This window comes from Ictidomys tridecemlineatus, chromosome 5 (genome assembly GCF_052094955.1).
Source record: "Ictidomys tridecemlineatus isolate mIctTri1 chromosome 5, mIctTri1.hap1, whole genome shotgun sequence".
Classification (NCBI taxonomy): domain Eukaryota; kingdom Metazoa; phylum Chordata; class Mammalia; order Rodentia; family Sciuridae; genus Ictidomys; species Ictidomys tridecemlineatus.
Window position 1 is genome coordinate 183762600 of NC_135481.1, and position 22244 is coordinate 183784843.

The 22244-nt window shown below is 39.2% G+C and overlaps 1 protein-coding gene across 5 annotated transcripts in view; it reads right to left on the reverse strand.

Annotated features, from left to right (window-relative positions):
• Chd6 (chromodomain helicase DNA binding protein 6) overlaps window positions 1–22244 on the reverse strand; it is a 239790-nt gene that overhangs the window by 44464 nt on the left and 173082 nt on the right. For all 5 annotated transcript variants that reach the window (XM_078051794.1, XM_021729477.3, XM_013360568.4 and 2 more), the window contains 6 exons: window positions 7207–7371; window positions 5764–5943; window positions 4676–4786; window positions 2787–2989; window positions 1610–1809; window positions 774–933 (listed from right to left, as the gene is read on the reverse strand). In XM_078051794.1, the coding sequence (XP_077907920.1) occupies window positions 774–933; window positions 1610–1809; window positions 2787–2989; window positions 4676–4786; window positions 5764–5943; window positions 7207–7371 (1019 nt within the window). The remainder of the gene's footprint in view (window positions 1–773; window positions 934–1609; window positions 1810–2786; window positions 2990–4675; window positions 4787–5763; window positions 5944–7206; window positions 7372–22244) is intronic.

The following is a 22244-nucleotide window of genomic DNA, read 5'->3' on the forward strand; positions in this document are numbered from 1 at the left end:
TGAACCGGGCCGCACGCATGCCAGGCAAGCACGCTACCGCTTGAGCCACATCCCCAGCCCCTCTTTTATATATTATTCTTAACTCAACTGCCAGTCAACTAAATAATTTTGAGACTTTTCCCCCTCCTAAAGCCCAGAGAATAAGAACTCTCTAAGAATTTAGAACCACAACTGATTTTTAGACTTCACCAGTGGGAGCTAGTTCTTAGTAGGACCTGGAGCAGAATGTCAGTTTTGTGGTTTAGTGCCCTAATAATCCAAGACTAAATTACACAAGAATAGAATTTCATTTTACATCACTGTTTGTTGCTGTCTGCACCCCAGCCCAGCTGTAAGCCTAAGGATACAAAGAATACTATCTCAAATACATGCCTATTAAGGAACTGGAGACCATGACAGCAATACCAAATTAGCAGAGGAAGCAATGCAGCATAGGGTGCTCAGAGTATTGACTAGTGAGGCCAGTGTTCTGTTCTTGCTAATCTGATCTCAGAGATAGAGTATGTCCTCATTGGTTTTGAGTCAGATTAGAAAAATCCTCCAGGATTCATAGTGCCTTGTTTGAGAGAAGAGATTTGGTTAAAGAAGTTAGGGAGCTGAAACATGAAATGAATTCTGACTCAGCTTAGACCACAGATCCCCTATTATGTCTTTCCAGACCTTGCATAAATAAAGTAAATAGTACAGAAATATGAAGTGGTATTCCCATGGAAGTCCCAGGAGCCTGGACCTCTGGGTGAGGCTTCCTTAAGGGATGAGAAGGGCACACTCACTTATTGCAGTGCTGTTTGAGGTGTTTCTTATAGCCATCATCATGCAAGACCACCTCAGGGTTGCAGGTAGCCAACCAGTCTGCATTCTTTAGTTCTGGGAGCAATAACTGGTTCTTTGTCTTCTTCCCTTTCCTCCCTCTGGGGACTGGGGCAGACAACCCTGAAATAGATAGACAGTGTAGAGCATGTGGATGAGCCAAGGGGGCTTCAACAGAGGTATTAAGTCAGAGTTGGGCAGGGGCTGCAAAGAGACAGCCAGGTCAGACATGGTGGGCCCTGGATGACAGGCCCCACTTCTTAGTCCACAGTGTGAGGTGATGCACCTGGTTAGTAGGTCAGTAAGATTTACTGAGTACTCTGTGAGAACCAAGAAAGTAGATGTAGCCTGTGCCCTGTGGGCCCTTACAATTTAGCAGGGGAAAGGAATATTTGACTTGAAACCTCAAGAAGAACTTTGGTTACGCACAAGAAAGGAGTACAGCATAGGAAAGGCAAGACGAGATAGAACAGAGACAGAAGGGCAAAATTCAAAAGGGTGAGCCACAGAATACAATATGTGAGTCCCCAGCTCAGGGGAGGAACCCTAGGAGTCTCAGGTTAGTGGGCAGGACTGCATGTGGGAAACTGTGAGAGGTCCCAGTTGTTCTTTATTAAACAGAACAACAGGCTACATTAGATGATCCCAAGGGAGAACTGAGAGCATCACCATCCTTTCCCACAGGTAACATTCCAAAATGTATCCAAGAAGTCCCCCAAAACACAGCAACAGGGAACACCCAGGTGATTAAAGTGCATAGGAGCTTGTGCTTCTCAGGAACAGCCCTTCCACCTCTCACCTGAATGGTTCTGGAGGGTCTGGGCCTGTCCATCTTTGGTAGGTGTGATCAGCTCCCAAATGAAACTTTTGATCTTCTCATCCCCCTTATAATGTTTGACACAGTACACCAGCAGGGCCCGGCAAATCATCTCCATATCCTTCTCGTTCAGGTGCCACTTGAATCGCCCGTGAGTCAGAATGTCTTTCCACCGGCCCCAGCTGATGGTGAAAAAATAGAAGGGTGTTGGAGAGGGAAGGGCCACACATGCATCTTCATGCAGCAGAACAAACAAGAGCCATGAGTGGTTCTTCTCTTCTTTCGGGTCTATTAATCACCTGGAGGGCTTTGTCCTGCAAGGCCTTTGAGGACTGCATGACCGCAGCACACTAAATGTCACTAAGTGACATGGGCATCGAACAAGGAGAGCTTCATTATGTCCACTAGATCACAATATCAGGAGCAGAGAATAAGTTTGAAATTGAAACTGAGTCCAGCTGCAGTATTCAAAAGCAATAGTGAGCTGTCTGCATCGCACACCTGTAATCCCAATGGCTCGGGAGGGTGAGGTAGGAGAACTGAGAGTTCAAAGCCAGCTTCTGTAAAAGTGAGGTGCTATGTAACTCAGTGAGACCCTGTCTCTAAATAAAATACAAAATAGGGATGGGGATATGGCTCAGTAGTCCGTGCCCCTGGCACTTTCCACAAAAACAGCAATGGTGAGGTCACAGAAACTGAACCTTCTACTTCTACCAAAATCAGAGCCCTAAATCAATCATGTCTTGAATGTAATATCTGCTATACGGACTTGTTATATATCCTTGGGGGAAAAAAAGCAGGAAATCAGAAGATACAAAATTAGTAGATTTGTTGTGACAAGCTTGAGAAAACCATGGCACTTCTACATTGTGGCTGCAGAGCACACAGTGATTCCCTGTGCTTTCTGCTACCCACAGGACAGGAACTCTTCCTTTCCCTCTCTTCCCCACCACCTGCAGAGTGGCTTCTTGACTGTGACACTAGAAAACACTTGAGGGGGATTCTGAGCAGAAAGCTCAACTCTTCTTGCTCCAGTAGACCCCAATCAGCCCCGCATCAAGAGGGGACTGGAGAGAAATGCTGGACAAATCCCAGGGACTGAAACACAGAAGGGAAAAAAGCATCAGCAGTACCACCAGCAAGCAGAGCCAATACCCACCCAAAGATAAGCAGGTTCTTCTCTACTCGGAAGCATTCAGCTCGGAGGTAGCGCCTGGCTTTGTCATTGAGGCGCCTGGACCGAGTGGGCCTTTCATCTGAGTCGCTGTCTAACTCTGAAAACTCCATGAGCTCATCTTCTTCAAATGAGTTGTAGTGTTTTGTCTGCTTTCTCACACGAGGTCGGTCAATCACTAAGCTTTCCTGAAAATGGAGAGGACTGTTGGGGAGATGGGCTCTCTTCTCTGCTCCCACCACAATGCTCAAACATACCCTGCTATCTTGCTGCCTCAGGGCACACGTGAGAACAATCCCCCCATCCTGACTCATCTTCTAGCAAGAAAGGCTCTTCATAGTACACCTGCCATTCCTGTGACCACAGGCTAAGCAGAGGCGATTCTCTGGGACTTGCTCAAGTTGGCCTGTTCCCTGGGGCCCCCAGTGCTGTCAGCTACCATCTGCTGTTTCTGCCATCATTTTAACAGGGGTATGGGCAAGTGTGGCCTCCCAGGGCCACAGTGGCAGTCTGCTCTTGCCAAGGAAGACTGGAGTGGTGAGGCCCAGCTGTTCTGCCTAGCATGCAAAGTGCAGCCTGTGCTCTAGAGACTGTAGGACAGTTCAGAGAATTCCATCTGCTCAGCAACTTTCTGAAGACAAACACATCCTGTTGCTTCATTATCTGCCTCCTCTCGTACTTCTATTGACCTTTGTCCTTTGCCAAAAGACAAAATCCTTAGCTCAGGAATCTCATTCATTCTGGTGGCTCCCTTGGCCATTTAATTTCATCTTTTTCCCCCTGGACCTCTTTCCAAGGCTGTAGCCCAGAGGACCAGTTTCCAAGCCCTGCTCCAGCACCCTTGCATCCCACTTTGAAAGACTCTCTGTGCTTTCTTCTGCCCACAAGGCAGGAGCTCTGCCTTTCCCTCTCTTCCCCTCTGCCTGCAGAGTGGCTTCTGGATTGTGACACTGAAAAACACTTGATCAGGTTATTAAAGAGGAATAAAATTTTTCTTCTTAGAAGAGGAAAAACATTTCTATTTGGAGAAAACATGTTGGATTATGTAATTTTTGGTGATCCTACAGAAAAACAGTTATTGTTGGGTATCAGTCATTGGTTTAGTGAGATATGAGCAGGGATTGTTCCCTGGGTTTTGAGTCCATGGGAGTTCAACAGTCATCTGAGAAAAGACAGGTGGAAATAATGCATAGTCATCATTCTTTCTTTTTCTTTTATTTCAAAGGGTCAGAGATGGAGGAAGGGAAACTAATATTTTATGGGGACCTCACAGTTGGCCAGGCACTGTACCAGTTATGTTCACAAATGTGACCTTGCATCCCACAGTGTGGGCTTTACCACCTCCTTTTTTCACTCGTTGTGGTTCCTTACCCAAAGGCACATACTGGTTCCGTTCCAAAGCCCATTCTCTTTTCTATGCTTAGATATAGAAAAATTCAAGACACTGAAAAAAAATGGAGATAAAGCCCCAAAACTTTTCTTTGTCATGATGTTTTCCTCTTCTTTCTATTTGTCAGAGGTGAGCTGCCTTCACAGGAAGTATTAAAATAGAGGTAAAACAGTCATGTGCCAAGGATGGGATGCTGGCATGAGAACAAGGCTGAATTTGACCTGTTTGGCCAGTTCCTGTTCTGTGTGTCCTTGTCTAACTTCCCAGACGCTCAGCAGATTGTACGTACCATTAGGTCATTGTGAAGTTATGTAACAGTTAATATTTACCAAGTGCTGTCTGTGCCAGGCATGTTTCAAGTGTGTGACAAATAGCATCTCATTTAAGAATCAAGACTCAAGAGTAAATAATGATTTGGGCTGTGTAGGAATTTTATTGTCATAATTTAGTAGTGAAATATTCAGTGGAATAAAAAAAAATGTACCTTTTCATTCTTTGCTTCAGTGTCTAGTTCAGCTATTTTAGCCCATTTCTGCCAAAAGTTAGGATCATCTAAGGAAATATCTGTTCTGTTTCCTGAAGCCACAAAGCTAGCCTGTGAAGGAGACAAGAGTCAGTAAACTGTGTTTGAACACACTATGAACTAATAAAAGTTATTATTAAATGTATTACTTATCTACATCAAACCCAACTCCTAATATTGCTTCTAAAATGAATGTAAAAATATCAAGGATGTTCTTTCTTTTTCTTTTATTTCAAAGACTGTATGAGGAAGCTACAATTTTAAACTGGAAGGTCATTTTTTTGAAGCTTAGACTTGGAAGCAGGAGGACAAATCCTGGAAGACAGTAGCAATGTGCTCCTCAGTGTCTAGTTCCCTATACACAGGTTAATTCTTTAAGTGTTTTCTAGCTTTAACTCTTCTTTTAGTTCAACAGTTACCATGTATCTGCTTTAGAAGAGGCACTGGGCTAAAGTATGAGGTATAGAGATGAGCAATAGATTACCCACATTAACTACTGAACACAAAACTTTCTACAGAAAAAGTCCTACATGAGTCATCAAACAGGAGACCAAACCAAACTGAGAGTGATCTGCAAAGTTTTAAACCTAGTGACCTGAATTACATAGGAAGGTGGTCTGAGACTAGAAGCTGGGAAACTGAAGTAAAATCACATTCCCATGAAATGAACAAAACATTTGCAGAATGGATTGTTCATTGGTGGTCCACTCTTTGACAACGACTGAGTGATCTACAAGGAAATAAAGATGACCAAAGGTCTCTGAGCAATCCTTATAAAGAGAGAATAAAGTGCAGACTAGTGTATACCTGTCTATTATTGGTTCTCAAAGGCTCAGAGTGTCTTCCTTCTGTGCACAGTCCCTGCCTCAATATTTAGATTTCCTGTATATACCTACATTTTTAGAAAGTAACACAAACTAGATGTGTAGTCAAGAAAATTCAAGGGTTTATATATGGAGAAAGAGAAGACTTGCTAATGAGGGGTGAAGAATAAACAATTTTCTTTCTCCCCCACCCCCAATGACGACTGTGGTAAGAAGGTCCTATACCTTGGCAAAAGTAGACCCTTTCCCCTCAGACTGGATGGTGATGGTGTGGGTTCTCCTCTGAAGAATCTGGTCTATATCTTCTTCACAAAATTTGGAGCCTTCATCCTCCTCGTCCATTAAAGCTCCATAAGCACCTTTCCGGAGCAAGTCCTCCACCTCCATTTTTGAGAGTTGCTGTACCTGAACAGGTCACCAAAGGCTACTCACAAAGTGGTAAATGCACAGGAGAAATAGCCTCACACCTGGCCTTTGTGATTCAGAGTATGGTTCCTCCACTAACTGCACAGTCAGAAGAACAAAGAACAGGGGCAGCAAACTTCAGAAAATGAAAACCCAGATAAAGGTACTTTGGATTTTCTCTGGGGACAGCAGGCAGACCTCTGGAATAAAATCCAGTGGATGATCCAAGGGCCCTAACATTCTTCAGGACGTTGGTTATTATCAAATGTCACAAGCCATTAAAACTATGCACCACTGAAGAGGATATACTTAACAAGCTGGAGAATAATGATTTATTCATTATTAAATAAATACATCAGTATTTAAAATGATGTCATTTCTTAAAAAAAAAAGAAAAAAAAAAAGAAGGATCCCATGCCAAGTGTGATCTTCTTAACTCTTGTTGAAAACAGAAAATGGAGTTCAAAATACCCTTTCCTGGTTCTAATTAAGAATCTGGTTCTCTTTATATTAATCACAAGAGGGAATTCTGTGACTCCCAAGATGGGTAACTTGAAGTATTACACTTAGCAACATATGTATAGCTAAGAGGATATAGAACATCTGGAGTATAAACAACACATTTAGAAGGCTTTAATTCCCAATCTTTGATGCCCTAAGCCTAGTGATTAAGGAGATATTCTGCTTTGTTTGCCTGCATTTGAAAACAATTTAAAAATCTTAGCTGCAATCTTTATCCCCTCCATCAAGGGAGGAAAAAAAAAAGATTTTAACTGCCATATTTCAAGCTGTTAATTTATTTAGTCATTATTCACTGATTATCATGTATTGAACATCTTTAATATGCCACTCATACACTGTTAGGGGCCATAGATAACACTCTTCCCATTATATCATCAAGAAGTTCAAAGTCTGGAGTATGAGATAAAACATGGTAGTGAATACATATTTACACAGTAAAGAACTTTAAGCTCCACTAGCTTCTAATGGGCATGACCAAAAAACTCTTCACTGAAACATTATTGTATGCTGGGCAACTCTACCACATAATTGTCCCTATAGATTTACCTTAAACATTCAGAAAATGCAGAGACCTGACTCTAAATTATCCTCTACTGTAGGATATTTCCTAACAGAGATATGTGGGCTGGCTCAGTATAGTAAAATGAACCTGGAAACAGCTGTCAGGAGGATAAACCCAGAGAGGCTAGGGCTGCATGACCAGTGCTCCTTAACATTCCAGAGTGGGTCCATCATACTCACTCCATTGGTGCTGCCCTTTCTGTTGATGTCCTGAAGTACAGCCTTGTCCAGGCCCAGCTTTAGGCTGGCCTTATCAAACATTTCCCGCTCATAGGAGTTCCGAGTGATGAGGCGATACACCTTGACAGCTTTGCTCTGGCCTATGCGGTGACATCGGGCCTGAGCCTGGGAAGGAGAAGGGTCATACATATCACATTACCACGTGTGTAAGAACTGCAGCAGCCTAGGAATAGGAAGTGCTTATATCCCATGTGAAAACATTTAAAAATCTTAGCTGCAATCTTTATCTCACAGTTATGCGTCATGGGCTTGGTTTCAGAACTGAATTCACCCAAATGTCAGCTGCCACCTTTGGGGTCACTCATTTCTTCACGTATTGCTTACTGACTACTAGTGCGAGGCATAAAGCAGTGGGGGAGGCCTTGGTGTCCCACCCTTCTCAGCTTGTGGAGATGGCCCTCACTCCAAGGATGCTGTCCTGCTCTCTGGGAGATGCCTCAGAGCTGGTAGCACCAATTCTCTATTTTTAAATTTTTTAATAAAAAAATTCAAATATAAACGAAAATAGAAAGTTTAATAACTTCTTATGGTCAATCTTGTTTCATCTACCATATTTCTATCCTCCAAGATTGTTAAGAGGCAAGTCATTGGCATTATTTTTTTTTTTTTTTTAAAGAGAGAGTGAGAGAGGGGGACAGAGAGAGAGAGAGAGAGAATTTTAACATTTATTTATTTTTTTCTTAGTTCTCGGAGGACACAACATCTTTGTTGGTATGTGGTGCTGCTGAGGATCGAACCCAGGCCGCACGCATGCTAGGCGAGCGCGCTACCGCTTGAGCCACATCCCAGCCCCCATTGGCATTATTGTGTTTCATTCTTACATATTTCAATAAATATCTCTAAAGACTCTTGTAAAACAGCTTATATTACCATTGCTACACTTAAAAAAAATTAATATCAACCATCAAGCCAGTGTTCCAACTTTCTGCTTATTTGGATGAGAAACCAAATAAGAAACACACCTTCTAATCAGTTGATATTTCCAGTCTTTCTATCTTAGATACATTCAGCCTTCAATCACTCTTTTCAATATAATTTTCTATTGAACAGAACAGGTATCTGTCCTATGTTTTCCCATGCCTGACATCTTGCCAACTGCATTCCTGCTCTGCCCCCCTCTATGTCCTCTAAACTGGGAAGTATACCTTGAGACATGATCAAGCTAAGATCTGTTTGGCAAGATATTTCAGATGGGATTTCGATTTCCATCAAGAGGTCCTTGTTATCTGCTAGTCTGTTTTTGAATTGAAGATCACTGCCTACATCCATTACTTTATTAGGAGTTACAATTCCTCTTATCAATTTTGTATAAATAGCAGGACCAGACCAGATGTCTTGGAACAGCTTATTCTTCCTCTCTCTGGCAGTCTTCAGGCAAAGTGGCTAAGAAACAGCCAAGCCAAAGGCCAGAAGACAAAAATGGTACTTAGAGACAACAATCTGAATATCCACTGCTACAGGTTTGGTGACTGTTTTGAGGCCTATTCAGTAGGCAAATAAAGGAAGTGCTTGTGTGTGTGTGCAGTGAATATAGCCTTGTGCATATGTAAGAAATGTGTGAGGCCCTGGGTATGATCTCTAGTACTGCAAAGACAACAATATGAAAAAAAAATTAATTGCCCTTATATAGGTATTTCTTTTCCATCATAATGAAAAGCTCAACCACACCAGTGTCATTACTCATTTCATTTCTCCCTTTCTACTTACCTATCTATTACAGTATCAGGAAAACAATACCATCACAACCCACCAAAAACATAATTTCTGAAAATAATGTAAGGTTTTTGTCTCCTCAGCCACTTAGGGCTATGTACTCTACTGAGTCTGTAAAAGTCAAATCAAAATGTTTTCAACACACACTTGGGGAGAAAAAAAATACACACACACACACACACACATATTAATGGTAGGGTTAGTTAGTGGTCCTGAGACTACTCTCTGGGTAATCTAGGATTCAGCAAATAAGTAAAAAAATCTGGGGTAACAGTAATAAAGGTTTTCACTGCTGAAGAAAGAAGTTGCAATTATGGAAAGAGAGAAAACTAGAATAAGGGATGGGGTATAGAATAAGGTAGAACATTAGCCTAGCATATGTGAGATACTGGGTTTGATCCTTAGCACCACAAAAAAAGTAAATCATAACAACAACAAAAAACAACTACAACAAACTATGGCATTAGAATGAACGGGAGGAATCAAGTATTAACTCACAGTAAGGGGTGTGTATGTATGTGTGTGTGTGTGTGTGTGTGTGTGTGTGTGCGCGCGTGCATACATACACACACATGTACATATACGCACACAGATACAGAAATAGATATGAATATAGACATACGCTCATGTCAAAACATATACATTTACATAATATACAGATGAATGCATGCTTATATTGTTTATGTATATGCGTGCGTGTGTGTATCCTAGCAATATCTAATGACTGAGAATGTTTAGAAGCAATGTCATCCCAATAGCAATGAACATATTTAACTTCCAGATCTTATTTTTTTTAATATCTTTATTTTATTCATTCATTTTTTTATGTGGTGCTGAGGATCGAACCCAGGGTCTCACACGTGCTAGGTGAGCACTCTACTGCTGAGCCACAACCCCAGCCCGCAGATCTTTTTTTTTTTTTTTTTTTTTTTAAAGAGAGAGTGAGAGAGAGTGAGAGAGTGAGAGAGAGAGAGAATTTTAATATTTTTATTTTTTAGTATTTGGCGGACACAACATCTTTGTTTGTATGTGGTGCCGAGGATCGAACCCGGGCCGCACGCATGCCAGGCGAGCGTGCTACCGATTGGGCCATATCCCCAGCCCCCAGCCCGAAGATCTTATTTTCAAAATATCATACTTAAAGATAGGAACAACTCTATAACATAACTCTAGTACAAAGCCAAGGTACACTGGAGAAAATCTACAGGTAAGAGTGGGGTAGAAAAACTTTAAGATAAGCCTCAAACACATCACTGTGCCTGAATGTAAGGAAGTACTCAAGTATGTTAAACGTTTATCAAAATAACACCTGAAAATTCTCACTGGCTGAGTCTTAGACTATATGAACATCAAAATAAAGACAGTAATGGATTGTAACCCACTGAATAAAGAAAAACCCTTGGGTTCACACTGACATAAATAAATGGGAGAAAAAGGAAAAAAATACTTCCTTATATGTCAAATAATGAATGCATTAACAAATGATGGAAAACCGAGACTTTGTAACTATCATAGTGACAATTGATTCAGGCAGAGATAACTAATGGAAGATAAAGCCAGTAGGTGAAACTTTAATGAAAAATAGCAACTTTGTAGTGGAGAAATCTAAGGAAACAAAGTCAATATCATAAGACAAATGAACCCTATGTTCTTCCTGATATGATATATTGAGAAGAATGTATCAATTTGGTGGTGGTACCAAACTTGAATTCAATCTTGAGGAAATAGAGACAACCCAGATTAGGGACAAAATAACCCACTATCACTCTATAAAAACTTAAAGGTCACGAAAGCAAAAAGAAAGATCAAGGGATTGATCCAGCTTAAAAGACACTGAAGGGTACAACCAGAGAAATGAAAAGTTGTACTGCAACTGTGTACAGCAAATCAAAAAGCATTCTGCTGTCACATATATCAGTTAGAATAAATAAATTAATTAAAATAAAAAAAAAGACACTAAAGGGATGACAAATAAAGGTAATAATGGGTGATCCTGGCTGGATCCTGGTCTGGGAGAATGATAGCTATAAAAGAAATAAAATGAAATGATAAATTTGAATATGAACTATGGATTAGAGAATAGTATTCTTATTTCCTGATTCTGAGAACTGAACTATGATTATACAAGAGAAGGGCCCTTGCACCTTGAAAACATGTACTATGTAGCAGATAGAAATATTCAATGCCTCTTATTCTCAAACAGTTTAGGGAGAGAATATGGTGTGTGTCTACATAAATACTCAGAGACAGAGGGAGAAAAGGCAATGAAGACACACTCAACCAGAGAAGTGAAAGAGTGTGTTCTAGTTTGAATATGAGTATCCCCAAAAGCTCCTGTAACAATGCAGCAATGTTCAGAGGTAAAACAATCATGAGCTGTAATCTAATCAGTAGATTCATCCATTTGATAGAATAATAATTTGGAAGAACTGGGTAGTAGCTGTAGGTAGGTGGGGTATAACTGGAGGAAATGGGTCACTGGTGGCTTGCCTTTGGGGATTCTCATTCCCCTGATTCCTCTTTCTCTCTTAGATTTCTGCTTCCTGGTTGCCATGGACTGAGCAGCTTTCCATTAGCACTCCATTCTGCCATGATGTTCCGCCTCATCTCCAGCCCAGAACAATGGGAGTCCATTGTCAATAGACGGAACCTCTGAAACTGTGAGCCAAGATAAACTTTCCTCCTCCCCAAGCTGTTCTTGGTTCTTGTCAAGTATTTTGGTCATGGCAATGAAAAGCTAACACAGAGGGTTAAAATATTACTGTAATTTGGGACAAAAAGCAAACCCAGCTGATTAATCTGGATAAAAGTATATCAGAGTTACAATGGGCATGGTGGTGCATGCCTAAAATCCCAGCAACTTATAAGGGTAAAGCAGAAGTGCTGCAAGTTTGAGGCCAGCTTGAGCAGCTGAATAAACTGTCTCTATATAAAAAATAAAAAAGCTGGGAAAGTAGCTCAGTAGAAAACTGTTCCCGAGTTCAATCCCCAGTACTGCCAAAAGAAAAAAAACAGACTACCAGTGGAAAACAATTACATAAAACCAAAAATGTACAAAAATATTATATATATGGCATAATTCCAAATATCATGGTGTTTGGCTAATGGTAATTTCTATTTCCATCATCCTTTTTGCATTTATTAATGGGAATTCTACAGAAAAAACAGTTATCTTTTGTCTCATTTATACACATCAGTATTATTTTATTTGTTATGCTGTGTTACAATTTTGGATCATAGTTTTATATGACGGAGTCTTGTTTTTAGTAGGTGGGGCCCAGTTGGAGGAATAGGTTTTTGGGGATGTGCCTGTGCAGGGTACATTGGGACCTTAGCCTCTGCCTTTCCCTTTTTGTTTCCCAGTCTCCATGAGCTGAGCAGGTTTGTTTCACCATATTCTCTGTCATTATGTTTGGCTTCACCACAGGCCTGAGCAATGGGGTGAAGCAACCATGGACCCAAACCTCTGAAACTATGAGTAAAAATAAGTCTTTAATACTTTTAAATTGTTTACCTCAGGTACCTTATCACAGTGATGGTAAGTTGCCTAAGACATGCTGTCTACTTCGTATACAGACTCAACTGTTTCATTTTGCTTTAAATTTTTTTTTTCCCAGTACTGGGGATTGAACCCAGTAGCACTCCACCACTGAGCTATATCATAGTCCTTTTTATCCTGACGCAGCATCTTGCTCAATGGGAAATGCCCCTGAGTTTAATCCCCAGAATAAAAAAAAAAAAAAAAAGACTTTCCTATCTTAATTACCCATAATGAAGGGGATAGGGAAGAAATAACTAAGCAACCTAAGAAGATGATGTTTCGATTATTTGTGGTACTAACAACCAAACAACCTACTATTTTCTTTTAATATTTATATTTTAGTTTTCGATGGACACAACATCTTTTTATTTTATTTTTATGTGGTGCTGAGGATCGAACCCAGTGCCCCGCGCATGCCAGGCAAGCGCACTACCGCTTGAGCCACATCCCCAGCCCCCAAACAACCTTCTATTGATTGATATTATACTCTGGTAAATTTATTTTCCAGAAAATATTAACAATTCTGAGACTACTTAATAGTACTCTCTGGATACACTAGGATTAAGAGAATAAATGCACTGTGTTAAGATAATGAGATTCAGGCTTCTCTCTGACAGAGAAAAGTTACAAATAATGTACAGGAGAAGACTATAATGAACCCTGATGATGAGAATCAGAAATCTCATTATGGATGGTTAACTTCAGTATGAGTGAGGAGGTTCACTACATGTGCTTGTGTTGGTACGCATATATCCACTTCCTAGCTCCTTTTATGCAAAAGATCCAAAAGGAATAACTCCAGTATAGGTACCTCATAGCCAGATCTTGATTTCTAAATGCCATTCTTAGATAAAAAGAATGATGAATCCTTGAAGAAATGGTCAGTTCCAAAGCTATGTCAGGAAAAATGCAACATGAACCTGAATATCTTATGTGTTGAAAAGAAAGTGCTCAGAAATCATAGCATGTCCAACAGACAAAGAAGCCCAAATGAAGGGATACCAAAAGCTAAATCTAAACATCTTGAAAACAAAAATCAGTAATGGTTTATAAAATAAAATAGCTGGGGGTGGCAGGGTACAGTGGCATCGTTGCTGTACTAGAGACTCAGGAGGCTGAGGCAGGAGGATCCCAAGTTCCAGAGCAGCTCCCTAAGCAACTTGGTAAGACCTTGTCTCCAAAGAAAAAAAGAAAAAGGGTTGGGAATATAGTTCAATGGTAAAGTGCCCGTAGGTTCAATCTCCAGTTCAAAAAAAAAAAAAAAAAAAGGAAAGAAAGCAAGCAAGCTGGGTGTGGTTCTGTGTGCCTATAGTTCTGATTACTGGAGAGGTGCTGAGGCAGGAGGATCACTTGAGATCAAGTGTTCATGGCCTGTCTGGGCAACATAGTGAGACCCCATCACAAAACAAAACAAAACAGACAATAACAAAACAAATAATACTGATATAAATAAATTAGAGACAAAAGAGAACTGTCTTTACAGTAAAATAAATGCAGAAGGGATAATGGAAATAGAAAATGACCATGGGCCAAACACCACTGATGGGCACTAAAATTAATGGGGAAAAGTATAATGAGAAACAGGATATTTACAGAATCTCAAAATACATATTCACAAATACTTAACTAAAAGTAGTTATACTACAGTAGAGAAACCTGGAAGACACCACCATCACCAAGTGATCAAGTGCTAGGATAATAAGACTGACATCATGTACCCTGATGGAATGTATTGAGAAGGACATAACATCACTTCTATGATATTTTTGCCCCAAATGTATAAGGTCATATCTAATCATGAGAAAACATCAGGAAAATACAAATTAAGGGACTTTGTACAAAACAGCTTGTCAGTACCCTTTCAAAGTGTCAAATGACAAAAGGTAAGGAGAGACTAAGGAGCCTTCATAGATTGAAAGAGGCTGATGAGTCATGACTTCTAAAAGAAATGTGAGACTGGATCCCAGGCTAAGAAAAAGATCACTTGTGGGAAACTGAAGGAATACAAATAGGGTCTTAGATTAACATTTTATCAATGTAAATTTCCTGGTTACACTCATAAACAAATTCAGTAAAGTAGCAGGATATAAAGTTAACTAAATCAGTTGTGTTCCTATACAACAATGATGAATCAACTGAAAGAGAAATTAGAAAAACTATCCCATTCATAATAGCCTAAAACCAAAAACAACAAAATTGTCTACAATGAAAACTACAGAACACTAAAGAAAGAAACTGAAGATCTTAGAAGATAGAAAGACCTCCCATGCTCCTGGATAGGCAGAATTAATATTGTCAAAACAGCCATACTACTAAAAGCGCTATACAAATTCAATGCAATTCCTATTCCACTAATGTTTTCATAGAAATAGAAAAAGCAGTCATGAAATTCATTTGGAAAAAACAATAGCCAAAACAGCCAAAGCAATCCTTAGTGAGAAAAGTGAAGCAGGAGGCATCAGAATACCAGATCTCAAATTATACTACACAGCTATAGTAACAAAAACAGCATGGTATTAGCACCAAACAGACATGAAGACCAATGGAACCTAACAGAAGACACAGAGACAAATGCACATAAATACAGTTATCACATCCTAGACAAAGGTGCCATAAACATACATTGTTCAATAAATGGTGCTGGGAAAATTGGAAATCCATTTGCAGCAGAATTAAATTAAATTCAAAGTGGATCAAAAACCTAGGCATTAGACCAGAGACCCTGTGCCTACTAGAAGAAAAAGTAGGCCCAAATCTCCAAAATGTCGTCTTAGAAACCAATTCCTCAACAAGACTTCTGAAGCATAAGAAGTAAAATCAAGAATCAATAAATGGGGGCTGGGGTTGTGGCTCAGTGGTAGAGTGCCCATCTAGCACATTTCGATCCTCAGCATCACATAAAAATAAATAAAATAAAGGCATCATGTCCAACTACAACTAAAAAAAAAAAAAATCAATAAATGGGATGGCATCAAACTAAAAAGCTTCTTCACAGCAAAGGAAACAATCAAGAATATGAACAGAGAGCCTACAGAATGGGAGAAAATCTTTAATATCTGCATCTCAGAGCATTAATCTCCAGGATATCCAAATAACTCAAAAAACTTATTAAACTTAAAAAACAAATAACCAAATCAACAAATGAGCAAAGGAACTGAACAGATACTTCACAGAAGAAATACGAATGGTCTACAAAAATATGAAAAAATGTTCAACATCAAATCTCTAGTGATTAGAGAAATGCAAATTAGAACTACACTGAAATTTCATCTCACTCCAGTCACAATGGCAATTATCAAGAATACAAGTAATAAATGCTGACGAGAATACGGGGGAAAAGGTACACTCATACGTTGTTGGTGGGACTGCAAATTGGTGTAACCACTAAGGAAAGCAGTATGGAGATTCCTCAGAAAACTTGGAATGCAACCACCATTTGACCCTCCATTCCTTGGTATAATCTCAAAGAACTCCAGTACAGGTGCTTCACGGGAGGTTTTTCCATCTACTAAGATCTTATTCAGTTTCTTTCTTCAGTGTTCTGTAGTTTTCATTGTAGAGGTCTTTCACCTCTTTTTTTTAGATTGATTCTCAAGCATTTTGTTGTTTTTTTGTTTTAGGCTATTGTGAATGGGATAGTTTTTCTAATTTCTCTTTCAGTTGATTCATCATTGTTGTATAGGACAGCCAAATCAATGTATATAGCAGATTAATTCACAATAGCTAAGCTATGAAACCAACCTAGGTGCCCTTAAACAGATGAATGGAAAAAGAAAATGTGGTATACATACACAATGGAATATTACTCACCCATAAAGAAGAATGAAATTATGGTATTTGCTTATAAATGGATAGAACTGGAGACTAAGTGAAATAAAGCTCATCCCACAAAACAAAGGTCAAATGTTCTTTCTCATATGCAGATGCTCACAAACAAGAGAGGAGGAGGAGGGAAGAACAGAAGTTCACTGGATTAGACAAAGGGAAATGAAGGGAAGGGACGGGGAATGGGAGTAGGAAAGAGTAGAATGAACTGGACAAAACTTTCCAATGTTCACATATGTATACACAACCACTGAAACTCCATATCATGTATACAACAAGAAGAATGAAATCCTAATTAGAATAAGTTATACTTCATGTATGTATAATATGTCAAATATACTCTATTGTCACGTGTATCTAAAAAGAACAAATTAACAAAAATTTCCTGGTTCCAATAATTACACTATAGTTGTATAAAATGCTTACATTAAAAGAAGCTGAGCTATTGAAAAGAAAGGTAAACTGGAACTCTACATTGTTTTGCAATTTGTAAAAAAGTTAAAAATATTTTTCATTATAATAATGTAAAATATTTAAAATGGCTACAAAGTCAAATACACAAAGTCAAATACACTGGTTTCTACTTCTGTCACTTCTGTGTGGTTCTTGGTTCCCTCTATATGTAACCACTTAAAAAAAATTCAAGTTTTATCTCTTGTGGGGGAGAGGCAGAGACGGGCAGACACAAATGTAGCCTCTGTAGATAAATGCTAGCACACTACAGAGTTTCTCCACATCATTTTTTTTTCACTCAACTATATATTCTGAGATGATTCCATAGCACAGAGATATTCCTCATTCTTCATTCAATGCTAATATACTATAGTTTACTCAGTCTATTACTACCAGACAACTGAGCTGACTAGTATTTGGCTTTTATAATCAGTTGCCAAAGCTTCTTCAGTTGTAGATGGACACAATATCTTTATTTATTTATTTATTTATTTATTTAATGTGATACTAGGGATCAAACCCAGTGCCTCACATGTGCTAGGCAAGCACTCTACCACTGAGCCACAACTCCAGCTCTCTTACAGTATCTTTAGAAAGTAGCAAATTTCTACTACTGAGAGAAGATTTGAAGGATAACTGGCAAATAAAGTGATGACTGTAAATAATATGGTTTATAGGACCTATAAGGTAGTAACAATATGTGACCATTAAGTATTAGCACTGATTTTTTTTTCTTCTCGCTCACACAGGTTTGAGGGTAAACTGCAAGATGCTGGGCTGAGGTAATGGCTCAGTGGTATAGCACTTGCCTAGCACGTGCAAGGTCCTAGATTAGATCCTCAGCACCACATAAAAATAAATAAATAAAATAAAAAAGGTATTGTGTCCAATTAAAACTAAAAACATGATCCAACTGAAGAAATGTTTTTGAGCAAAGGTCTCATGGAGGAACATACTCATAAAAATGAATGCTCCATGAGAGCAGGAACTTTTGGTCTAGCTTGCTGGTGTGTCTCCAGGACTTTAAATAATGCCTGGCACATCCTGCTATTTAAAAGATGTTCACTGAATAAATGATTACATAATGGAGCACTTGTGCATAGACCTGTAAGTTCTTAACTTTCTTGTAGCAATCAAAAAGTAAACTCTACAGGTGTAATTCTCTAAGCTTAGACATAAATATACTATCAAGAAACAGGTGGTGCTAGCAATTAAGATCCCAGCATAGGAAATGGCAAAGGGGCAGTTCCTTTCTTTCCTTGGAGCAGTGTGGCAGTTTCCTGGAGTCCTGTTTCTGGTGACTGATCATGGAAGGAGCTCTTCTCCTCAGGCTGGATTCCCTCCTCCCTTCTGCACACCAGTAGATGCATTACAGTGGGACTGCATGGGACAACTGCAGCCATGCTTTCTAAATATTGCCTTCAGGGACCTTTGCCCAGGTTGGTCATGATATCTCACCACTGTTACCTTAGCTTGTCAGAGAATAAGAACAGTATCATGAATCAATGAAAGAGGAAAGTACTTGTGGTCTGTGAAGGGGGCACAATACCCTGCTACTACCAAGAGGCCCACCTCTGCCTTCAGGGTTAATAGCAGGACTGGCTTCCTCCCAAGAAGAAAGCCTGTCACTGGCAGCCTTGTTAGAGCTGCCAATAAATCTGCATGGGTAAGTTTAATCTAGAGATCAAGGTGTGTGTGAGCAGGAGTCTTCGGAAGCTTAATTCTGGTTATTGGTCAAGGGGCCTTCAGAACTTACTGAAGCTGATGCTATGACCCTCCACTGCACTCTTGTGTCTATTTCTTAACTGGTTAAGATCTAAGCATGGGAGAAGGGATATGATATGTTGGACTCCTTGGAGTCTAGCAAGACAAAGCAAATAGTACATGACATTTGATGTCCGTGTTATAGGAAGACCTAGATTAAAAAAAAATCTCTAGTGAAGTTTAAAGCTCAAATTCTACCCAGTGAAACAACTGTAAGAGAAGACTACCTTTACTTTTGCTAATAATAATGAAAAAGTACCAGAGAAAGTAAAGCTGTTTTCTGACTCCACTGATTTATCAGAATGAACCTGTGCTCTCCAGTCACAAAGCTAGTTTGTCTACAGGTTTGCCTCAGGGGCTCCTATAATTTGGATTTAGAATGTCCCCCAAAGGACCATATATCAAAGGCTTGGCCCTTGGCTTGGTGCTGCTATAAGGTGGTGTAACATTTAAGAGGAAGGGCATACTGGGAGAGGGAGGTCTTCAGGGCATGCTCTTGAAGGGAGATATTGGAACTCTGGTCCCTTTCTATTTCTCCCTTTGCTTCTCAGCTACCTCAATGTGAGCAGGTTGCTCCACCATGTGCTTCCATAATGATATGCTTCGTGGTCATAGGCCCAAAACAACATCACCTGATCATGGACTGTGCCCTTTCAAACTGTGAGCCAAAATAAACCTTTCCTCTTTTCAACTTGATTATCTCAGATATTTTGTAACAGTAATAGAAAACTGATTAACAAGGGACTCAGGCCCACTTTAGCTGAGCCCAGGACCCCACCATAAGGCTGACTTTACTTTCAAGGCTCTGTGGGGGTTCTCTTGGGGTAAGTCAGGAAACATGGGTTGTCCTCACACTGATACTGCTCCCTTATGTGTCCTGACTGGGGACAAACATGGACTGCCCCCCAATCTTGCTTGTGAGAGACCAGAGTAAGACCTCACATTTTCTTTTTTCATTTATACATTTTTCAATGGTACTTTATAGATATATATATATATAAAGGTGGAATTCACCATGATGTATTTATACATGCACTTAGTATAAATTCATTCTGCATTTCCTCCCCTTTCCTGTCTCTTCTCCTTCTCCATCAATCTTCTCCTACTTCTACTCCACTGATCTTCCCTCTGTTGTTATGCTATCCATACCTCCACATCTTTCCCCCCTTATTTTGCTCTAACTTCTACATATGAGAAAAAAACATATGACTCGTGATTTTCTGCATCTGGCTTATTTCATTTAGCATGATGTTTTCTAGTTCCATCCATTTACCAGCAAATGCCATAATTTCATTCTTCTTTATGGTTGAATAAAATTCCATTCTCTCTGTGTTACCACATTTTCTTAATCCATTCATCTATTCATGCCATGCTGGCTGGTTCCATAACTTGGCAATTTTGAGCTGTGCTACTAGAAACAGTGATGTGGTTGTATCATTGTAGTATGCTGATTTTAGCTCTACGGAGTAATTATTGAGAAATGGGATAGCTGAGTCTTATCATGGTTCCATTCCCAAGAATCTCCATACTGCTTTCCAGAATGTTTATACTAATTTGTAGTCCCACAAAAAAACGTATGAATGAAAATTTGTATTTTCTATCATCTGAATTGAACCTGTGCTAAAATTCCACTACGATAGAAGATCCTAAAACAGTGGGATTCTCTTTTCTGTTGTCTTGATGTTTACATCAGGTGGTATGACCCTAGCTCATTCTCAGACAAATATCTTATAACTAAATCCACTTTCCAAGGCAACAATCTTAAAGAACTATAGATGATTGAAAGTTCTCATTTATTAAAAAAATTAGAGTGTATGCATACGTATAAATGTTGTATGTGCACTAAACATGACCTACCTAGAAAGAGTAGTAGAAGAGGAAAAGGTAGTTTTCTGTTAAAGAGTGAGGATCTCATTCATAAGAAAAATAATTCTCTCTGAATTATAAAACCTTAATATAATAACCAAGAAAACAGAAACTAGTGAATCAATAACACAGAAGCCAGTTGAAAAGACCAAGAATCAAAAAATTCTAACTCTAATTCTGATCTGGGCTGCCTTTATCATTGACTTACTCAGTCATTCATTAAGCTTTTGCTATGCTCTGGGGTATAAGCTAACACCCTGGATCATCTGCAGTGCTGGTCTTTGTTTCTTCATTAAAACTGAGCATTAAGGGAAGTTCAGAAACTGACTTAGCACAATTACAAAACCCCACACTATCCAATTTCAATTTGCTATCCCTTAATTCATCTCTTGCCTTTTCTGTTTCTTGGCATAACATCTATTCAACTAGTAATGTTTACACTTCACCTAAGAGAAGCATGGCAATTCTAAAATCTTTTGCCTCTGGCCTTTTGCCACCTATTTCCTGCTTTAATGTCCCTTCAGGCATATCCAGCTAACATGGCTTCAAATTCATACATCATTATCCTAGTACTATGCCTCACAGTAAGATAAGCATCACAAAAGATCACAGAGCTTTATAGCTGTCAGGGACTTGTACAAAATAATTTGTTTGGGAGTCAGTGAACATTAGTAAAATGCCTGACAGTAAATACTCAGGTTTTGTGAGCTATGAGGTCTCTGTTGCAGGTATTCAACTCTATCATTATAACAGGAAACTGACCACAGATAATACACAGAGGAATGGTTGTGGTTGTATTCTAATTAAGCCATTTAAAAAAAAATAGGTAGTAGGCAAAAAGGTGAAACATTTTCACCCCCTAATCTGTATCACTATTATATTTAGGTTCTTGGTAGTGAGCTGATCAAATATTAGCTTTTGCTTATTATTTTAGTGTTGAGTATATGACACTTTAAAAATTGGTTAGTTGTTAAATCTACTAACTCATCTTTGATCCAAACATCCCTTTACCAGAAGAATGAACCGATGGTGAGCTATTCATAACCACTGATTTTCTTTGAAGATGATTGATGAACATACTGCCATACAATTTGCTTTAGAATTTACCATGATATTTTCCCTGGGTTTTAGCTAGCTGTCACCAATAATTTAAATGTTTAATAATTTAAAACACCATTTTTCAATTAGTAGACTGATTTCTTCAAACAATTACTATTGGGAACTTACTAAATGACAAAGGCAAAGCAGAATGACTCTGTGGATTTGAGTGATGTCTTCCCTGCATTCCATCCTTTGCAGTATCTCCCAGAGTGCCTCCTGAATCAATGTAAAGCAGCCTCTAAACTTCTTTTGCTAACTCATCTAGTCTATGAAAAAGGCTTTGAGCTACCTGATTTCCCACCCCCCCCCCAATTCTAGTGTTAGCAAACACCCCAAGATATAATATCTATTTAGGATGATGTTCATCATTAACAATACAATATGATATAAATCTATATTCTACATAGTCTTCTTGACAAATTAGAATCATTTTGGTTCGACTCACTGCCCAATCTGGTTAGAATGCATTGTTTAGTTCAAAATAGGGTTGACGGAGAACTCTAAACAGACTCTGCCATTTTCTTGTTGTTTCTTTATGCTTACTTTTCAAAAAGTATCCTTACTTTTCTTGTCAAGCTGCATATCATTTAGTTTGGTTAAAAACAGAAAATAGAATCTGCAAAGCCACTTAACCGGGCTATGTTGCACTACATGGAGAGAGAGGGTGTCTGTCACACCTGCCACACCATGGAACTTTCCCACCTCTTTGGGTTAA